The 8,957-nt window shown below is 33.2% G+C and overlaps 1 protein-coding gene across 1 annotated transcript; it reads left to right on the plus strand.

Annotated features, from left to right (window-relative positions):
- The first annotated feature begins 5,621 nt into the window (after positions 1-5,621).
- On the plus strand, positions 5,622-7,361 carry LOC114368344. Its single transcript, XM_028325652.1, has 9 exons — positions 5,622-5,633; positions 5,743-5,824; positions 5,903-5,993; positions 6,070-6,223; positions 6,305-6,462; positions 6,540-6,662; positions 6,744-6,915; positions 7,027-7,086; positions 7,206-7,361. Exons 1-9 carry the CDS (start codon positions 5,622-5,624, stop codon positions 7,359-7,361), a joined length of 1,008 nt encoding a protein of 335 aa, XP_028181453.1.
- Positions 7,362-8,957: the final 1,596 nt, after the last annotated feature.

Below are 8,957 nucleotides of genomic sequence, written 5' to 3' on the forward strand. Positions count from 1 at the left end.
TTTCAATGAAAGTATAGTCCTCAAACAACTTAAATGCAGCAATTGTATGTTACAAAATATATTAATAACTACACCAGCAGAAAAATATAGGTCAATCTATATTTGGGAACCAAAGAATATTTAATTTGTATCTGATAGACTCAATAAATAATCACTAATTTGGAAGAAATGGCTACCTAGTATGATTAAAACAGTAAAACGCAGGGCAGACTAAAGTAGCTAAAGAGGAAGAAGCCAACTACTCGTTGTGTCACACTATTCAATAGTACTACACAGGACCAAGCCCCTTATATAGACCCTTATATAGAGACTGAACTTTCTCATCCAAGAGCTACCCAAGAGAATGCACACGACCTCCTCCATATCCCTTCCCATATAACACAATCCTCACCAACTAAGCACCTACCTGGCAATTCCCTCCAAACCAACTCTCTGCTCATCAGGGTTGATTCTCTTCTCTTTCCAAGGCTTTGGGAATTTGTTTTTGACTAAGCCCAATTTCAATTTGTTGGCCTGGTCTAACAGTATATTTTACAGACAAGTTTACAAAATATTTCTTTTTGCTTCAAAATATATCATTGTTAATTATTGTCAGCTTTTTCTTTTTTTTATAGCATCTAGTTTTTTCAGTTAAATACTTAAATTTATTTCAAAAGCCAACATATGCATGTCAGCAAGGTCAAATCAAGAGACTAGGCCGACAAGCAAGAAGGCTGATGCATAGACTGCAATTATTGTTATGCAGTATTACATGGGGCAGCTCACAGTGCATAGTTGGGCTCTAAACCAGAAACAATTAGTTTCAGCACTGCAAAATCTTAGTGAACCACAACCTCATACACCAAAATCCAATGGTGGAGTTCATAATGAGAATCCGGTGGTGGGAGTATCAAATTTGAACTAAATTTATATAATTTAACTATTGGAGAATTTTCTGCACTAAGCTTGGAAAACGATGAAAAAAAGCCCTAAAAGAGGAGCTAGGGTGGAACTACTGATTTGTACAAGAGATGCTAGGTTTGTATAATCCAAAAAGGGATTTCAACTTACAACTAAGTAAAATTAGGGTTTAAACAAACAGAAACTCACAATGTCAACAAATTGATATTATCATAAACACCAGGCATGCATCAATGAAACCTATTTTATCGAGGACAACACGAACAACCAACTTACGCCTGAAAACAATATTGGTACTTACCGCACGACGGTCGAAGTGAAGACCAAGCTTGTGGTTGGCTATTGAGACTTAGACAGACAATGGCAAGGTTGTGACTACCACAATTCCAAGCTCACGGCAGAGTGAAGGAGCCAGGTATGACCAAACTTCTCCTCTAGTTTAACAAACCAAGCAGGAAGATGATATGTCAAGTTGATCGAACGTGCAAGAAAAGTGCAAAATCGCAAATTAAATATGAAAATTTCAAGGACGGTGCTGGGTATAAATCGCAAGTAATCTTCTAACATACAAAGCCGATTTTTATAAAACCGCCTTTGTAACATTCACATCAAAGGCGGTTTTATAAAAATCTTCGTAAAGGCCTTCATAAAGTTGAATAAAATTTCAAAAATGCCACCACGTGGTTTGCTACATCGGTTTTCCAAAAACCGATGTAGATTTAACGATGTAGATTGTTTATTTTGTAGTAGTGATAGATCAAGAAAAAATAATAAATAGATGAAAAAAAATGATAATTTTACAAAATTAATCTTATATCATCATTAATTCATTTTTAAAATTTGTAGTTCATTATTAATAGATATGGAATATAAGTGGGAAAAATAATTAATGTTACATTAAAAAACTAAAATGAAAATTATTTTGGCACAAGTTTTTTTTCTTGCACGAAAATTATAATGAGATGGAGAAAGTAATTATTAAAGAGACCAAATTCAATTAAATAAATAAATAGAGGCCTAATGATCTTTGCCCTTCCCTACTCAAGTGCTTGTTCATCTTCTTTGTAATATAGAAGCCTATCATTTTTAGTTTGTGGTTAGCTCTTTTAGTGAGAAGCTCTACTTTTAAATAGAGGTCTATCATGGCTAAGGTAACCAAACTATTTGTAGAAGGATTTACGATCAGAACAACCAATCTAATTTGGAGAGGTTCAGGCTTTACTTTCAAAATGTTATTTGGCCTTGAATTAATCTGATTGAAGACATTTGAGGATGAGCTACCTCAGGTCATGGGTTTCTTATTCTTAGAAATTTCATATAAACTTAATTATTTCAATTCTCATATCAGGCAAATTGATCAAGGCAGAGCCATCCAACTCATTCTAGACCAAAACTCTGGTAAGCCATAACATTAACTTGTTTGTCCCTAACACTTCTCTTTATTATTCCTTATGCAAAGGAAGAACAAATTAATGTAATTATAGCCTAAATGACTATTTTTTAGGGGGGAGGGGGGGTACAGATGTAATATAAAACCATTTATGCTTCTTCACCTAAAACATGAGCTCTTTGGATTGGGATAACTTGCTAACATATCTTTTATCACACTTTTATCACAAGAAATTTACATTATCATTTAGTTGGAGGTGACTAGAAGAGGAGGATATCACTAGGTATATTGACCTCACACGATTTTAGTTGTTTTTTCTTTTTGCATGTATTGATGGTGATTCCAATAGTAACGACTCTAACAGAGCTACAAGAGAGAACTGGTGGCAAGGGAGGAGAAGGATATATAGTCTTGGACCAGTAGCTAAAAGAATTAAAAATGTCATCTAAGAAGATACATATATTATGAAAAGTGAGGTATGTAACTCCCTTTAATAATTAAAATATATTATGAAAAACTACATCCTAACAGAATTTTACCATACGTAGTTAAGCAGGACATATGTGTTTTCTATAAATGGAATCAATGTTTATGTAACTGAGAATCTATGGGTGAGAGAGAGAGACAGGGATTAAAATTTGGATTTTTTTAGGGAAGTATGGAGATTAACTCCTTACTTACAACAGAGGAAGACCTCTGTAGTTCACCAAAACAAAAGCAAAATGATAACAAAAATGAAAAGAAAGGATGGATATGGAAGACACTGCATAGTCTTTGAGGGGTCTTGTGTCCTGTCAGCTCAAAGGACTTGATTCCCGTCTCATTGACTACGTGATTAACCCATTCACCCTCTCTCTGCATATAATCATTTTCTTTAACAAAAGACACACCTTCCTCACTCCTCTTTCCCCTATTGCCATATTTTTTTTGTTTTACATTTGTGTGTTTGTGAGCTCTTTATACATACTTTGCTGGGAGTGGAATTAAATTAATGAAAATGAGAGTGAATAAAGTAGTGTGTGTGCATATTGGGTTTGGTAGTAGTAGTAGTAGACCAAAGAGGAACATATGGTAAAATGAATGCCATTTTTCAATGTTATTAACTGATATAGGAGTAGGCAGACAACTATTCAGCACTGCTTTTTCTTGTTTATACCGAGGTTGTGATACTCCATAATTTCCCTAGCAAAATATTTTATGCAATGGAAAATTGAATACTTATTTTTTCATTCATTTGTAGCTGAAGAAAGGAGCACAACTAAGGGATGGTGAAACCCCTAATGTTGTACCATCACATGCAAAGTAAGCTCCAATCATTTTATTGTGATGCATTAATTCATTATTCTCATTATTGTTTTTAATGTTGATTTTTATGGAGAAGAATAAGATTTTTATTTTCTGGCTTCTCTTTGGTGCTTGGCTCATGGTTTTTCCATGTGAAACTCATTATTTTAATTTTTTTAAATAAGACATTTTAAGACGGTTCTCTAAAAAACCATCTTAGAATTAATCTTCAATTTTTATTTATTTTATAAAAACATCTTAAGACAGTTCTTTAAAAAATCGTCTTTGATTCAAAAAATCGTCTTAGAGTTTCAATTTATTTTAATTTTTTTTGTTAAAAAAACATAGTAAGACGATTTTTTAAAGATTGTCTTAGAATTTTAAGACGGTTTTTGGAAAAGCCGTCTTAAAATCATTAATTTAATTTAATTTTTAAAAAAAATATATACTAAAACGGTTCTTTCAAAAACCATTTTAGAATAACACTCTTCTAAAACGATTTTTATCTAAGAACTGGCTTAGAAAAGCATATTTTTCTAAGATGATTTCTTATGGAACAATCGTCGAAAGTCATAACTTTCAACAACGTTGACTCCAAAAACTATTTTGAACCGTCTTTATATATTGTTAAAAACTATCGTTGTATGTCTTTTGTGCAGTAGTGAATATATCTATATACTATCTATAAAAGAGAACCCTCTAGAAATTACTGAAATACCCCTGCTTAAGATTGTGACAGCTGTCCATTTTGTTGGTTATTTGGTCTTTTAGCCCTTAATTTACCACTCTTCTGATGCTTACAGGTGTTTAATTTTGCTGATTGTGGCATTTACACGTTTTTTATTTTGCATGTTGTGCATGTGCTGGCCTTTGCTTCTTTACGTGGTTTCTTGCATTTCAATCTTCATTCTTCAGTTTGCGCATTTTTGGTTTTTATTTTCGCAGATACATACCAGTTTAATTTGGGTTCTGTTTGATGCTGTTTTGATGTATGTTTTGTTACATTCGATGTTAGCTTATGGTTTTCTGGCTTTTCTTTTCTTACATGCATATTACCTTTCGGGTTTTTGGCTTTTGTTTCTGTGGTGTTTTTATGTTTGTTTTGTTGCATGCATGTTATTTTTTAATTTTGTTGTGTTGGACGATGTTTGGTTTGCATGTTTGGTTTAGGGTTGGTGGTACTTCTGATGTTCTGTTCTGGTGCTGTTTTCATGTGTGTTTTCTTACATGCATGTTAGCTTCTCATTTTTGTGTGTTGAACGAGGTTTTGGATTTTTGCTTAGCTTATCGTGTTTCTGTTTTGATGGTGGCTTTGTTGTATTTTTTAGCAGTGTTATGGCACGTTCTCCAGACAAGATAAAGAGCATCGATGGCTCAAAAGAAACTCTTAAAACTCAGTGTGAGGATCGGTGATCTATGGTTTATTAGCACGCCTAACAAATCTGAGCAAGCTGAAATGGTGTTTGTGGACTCCGATGTATGCTTCAATTTTGTGTTTTTTTTGGTAGCTTTATTACTTATTACTCATTGTTCAGTTCATTGTGTTGTATCATTAATGCAATCCAGGGTGATAAGATCCACGCTGTTTGTAAACAAGACCAATTGAAGTAAAAAAAAATGGACTTGAAAGAAAATTGTACTTATCTCATGCACAATTTTAAAGTGCTAAAAAAAATGGTCAGTACAGAGTGTGTGATCATCAATTTAAATTGGTGTTTATTGGGGTTATTGTTGTGAGGGAGTGTGTTCTAGGGGACATCCCTTTTAGAAAATACAGGTTTGCTGGATTTGCAGATGTTGTGGCTGGCCAGTTTGAACGTGGACTATTGGTTGGTATGTTAAGTTATATTTTTGCAATTGAGTTTATTTTGAAAGTTTTAATGTTTTTGGAATTAAATAACATTCCCTGATTTTCCTACTTGCTTTAGATGTTATTGGTGTTGTGGAAGAGGTTGTCTTTCGGCAAGTTTTAGGAAAAGGTAGAAGGGTAGTTTTCAAATTAAAGGACTTGAGGTGAAGTTCAATTCTTGGTGACAATTTATGTGATATGCTTTGTCAAGTTGTGGCTATGATTATATTATTATTAATTACTGATTGTTTCATAACTATTTGTTTTTGATAGTCAGCAATTGCTATCTTGCACTTTGTGGAATGATTATTGCTTGCAGTTTGTGAAGTTCTTAGATGATTATGAAGGTGATGGTCCAATTACAGTTCTATTAAGCCATTGTAGGATCAAGGAAGCGCAGGGTATATCCTCATCTTGAATTTATTGATTTCTCTGTTTATGCTATTGCATGTTATGGTTCTGTTTTTTAAATGATTCAGGATCTTATCCCGCATCGATCAGCAATTCTTTCAAGGCTTCAAAGTTAATTATTAACCAGCCCGTGATGGAGATTCAAGAATTCAATGAACGGTATTTTTTGTATGTGTTATGTAATATATGTTGATTATTTTTTGTCTTATTTTTGTTGTTCATTGTATATTTGTAGGCTTGCAGAGTTGGGCATTGAGGCCCAGTCAGGTTTTAAATCCCATGGTGAAGGGAGTACACAGCTTTCAGGTTCTATCCAATTATCATCAAAAGAATCATTCTTTGGCAACGCTGAGGCAAAGACTATTGTTGAGATTAACACCATCTCTGAAGTAATGATCTTATATAGATTTTAATTCTTTGTCGTGCATTATCTGAAGTTTTTTATTTGATGTCTATGTTGTTTCATGCAGGAAATTGTTTGTGTCACTGTTGGCACAATTACTAAGATTGTTCTGGACAATCATTCATGGTGTTATACAGCTTGCATTCAGTGCCATAAAAAAAGTGATGTAGAGATGGCGCCCTTTACATGTGCATGCGGCAAATACAATAAGGAAGTTGTGCTTAGGTGATTGTGATCTTTTAAAATGTTGTGTATTTTTTATGCCTTCATCATTTTTTGACTATTGGTGCATATGGTGGCAGGTATAGGCTTGAGGTGATGATCAACCAGGGAAATGAAAGCACAAAATTCCTACTTTGGGACCGTGAATGCAGTGAATTAATTGGCCAATCAGCTGATGCAGTTAATAAGCTTAAAATTGAAGTGTGTTTTTGGATTCAACCGTAACTGTTTATGTTTGATATGTTATTTTTTGTTTGTGTAATACAATTATTCTCTTTGACCAGGGATGGTGATGTTGATTTGAATGTTTCACCCCAAGCACTTAATAAGTTGTTGGGTCATGAACTTACTTTCAAGATAAAGGTGCAACCCAAGTTCAGGAATTCTGCTGTTTTGAAGTGTTCAGCTGACTCGAGCTTGATAAATGCTATGATGGATATGCTAGCTGATGCTGAGGTAATGTTCAATGCAAGTTATTTGACATTAACTATTGTGAAAAGTATGTATTCTATTCGTATTTATCTGTTTTCCATGGGTTGTGTTATGTTCAATGTATGTCTTATTCAGACATCTTCAAAAATGGATATCCCGGTTTCTGATTCGAATCATTCTGCTCAACATAAATTTGTGAGTTTTGATTACTGCTCTCATTTTTAAATATGATCTTTCTTGCAATTCTTGCATTTTGACACTTCATGACTTTCAACTTAGCATTCAACTTATTGATTGCCATTTGTTTTATCTAGCAATCCCTCTCTGTGACAGCAGATCATGATCCCCTGCTTGGACTCCCCTTGACGCCTACAAAGCGGCAGGCATTTCAGGATTGTGATGATGAACCAGGGATCTCTCGAATTTCACCTGCGCAGCTTTCATTCAACAAATTAAAAAAACATGCCTGAATTTAGTGCATTTGGTTGTTTCCAAGTTGTGTTGAACAATTTTTTCCCCCTTGGTATTTGTATATTGTACATTGGCTTCTACCTTATTTCTGTTGTGGTGGTGTTGCTTTTGAACTCTGATCAGAACTTTTGTTTAAATTTTAATCTTATTTTGTATGCGAGTATCCTGGCATTTTAGTTCTGTGGCTTATCCGATATCACCTTAACTATTGCACTATATTTCAAAATCCTTATTTGTTCAATTGTTAAAATAACTATCGACAGACCATGCTTATATTAATGGTTATAAAGCCATCTTTAAAGAAATCGAGCTATGCAAATGTTATGAATTGAAATATATCGTGAGAGATAGAACAAGTAAGATTTGAAAATAAAAATTAGAGATTGTCAGACAGAAAGTTCAGAAAACATGTTCTTCACAATGATGATAAGTTAAAATTCAATTAAAGTTTTAACCGGCCATTAAACCATCTGATTTTAAGGTGTGCATCTTTAATTGTCTGAGCAGAAAGTATTCATGGGAAACAAATTAAAATATTAGAAATAATGACCACGAAATATTGATCAGTAGCACAACTAAATCACCATTAATATCTGATTAATTCATCTGATTTTATGTTGTGCATCTTTAATTGTCTGAGCACAAAGTATTCACGGGAAACAAATTAAAATGTTAGAAATGATGATTAGGAAATATTGATCACTAGCACAACTAAATCAACATTCATATCTGATTAATTTTCTAACAGCAGAATATACACACCAAGACAAAAGTATCAGCTTTGGAGTCTTGAGAAACATGATCTTGGATCATCAATGATATGTAATTAAGTGTTTCTTTATTATCAATCATCGTTTAGCATGATTTGTTAATTTAGATAGCATTTTTTGCTTGATTTTGCTTTCGCAAATGCAGAATCGGATATTTGATAAATTTACTCCATCTTTCATCATATGTCTCAATATGATGTACAATTAATAAAACAAGTAAAAAAACAAATTCTGTTTAGCTTGACATCCTAATTCTGTCATGCATAACATTTTCGATATCATATTTCTTATCGATGGCGCCAAAGCATAGGTATAATAATGGTTATAAATGCAAGTCTAATCAATTTAGTGCATTTAATTAGCTGTCAATATTCATAATTTTAGTGTTTTTCCTTATGCTTACTTTTGATTACTTACTTTTCAAATTTTAATGTGGCCGTCAAAACCATGACTATAATCATGGCTATACATGCATGTCTAATCATTTTTATCAAAGTATGATCCATTTAACCAGGTGTCAACATTGATAATTTTAGTCAACAAGTCAAGTTATGTCTTGGTTCAAGTGGAATAGCATTCCTTTTCTGCATGTCCATGGACTTTTGCAATTTTAATTTTGCATGTATTGTAATATATTAAAACAAGAAGTCAGTGAAAATTTTATAACTCAGTCAAGATTAACAACAACCATCAAGAACATGGATAACCATGAGCATGCAAATCATCGTGATACGGCACAAGCCAGGATAAAGAATAAAGGTATCAGGCAACACAAAGTTAATGATCAGGCTCAGAATATTGATTGTAAGCAATTCAAAATATTAT

The sequence above is a fragment of the Glycine soja genome, chromosome 9 (assembly GCF_004193775.1).
Source record: "Glycine soja cultivar W05 chromosome 9, ASM419377v2, whole genome shotgun sequence".
NCBI classification, from domain to species: domain Eukaryota; kingdom Viridiplantae; phylum Streptophyta; class Magnoliopsida; order Fabales; family Fabaceae; genus Glycine; species Glycine soja.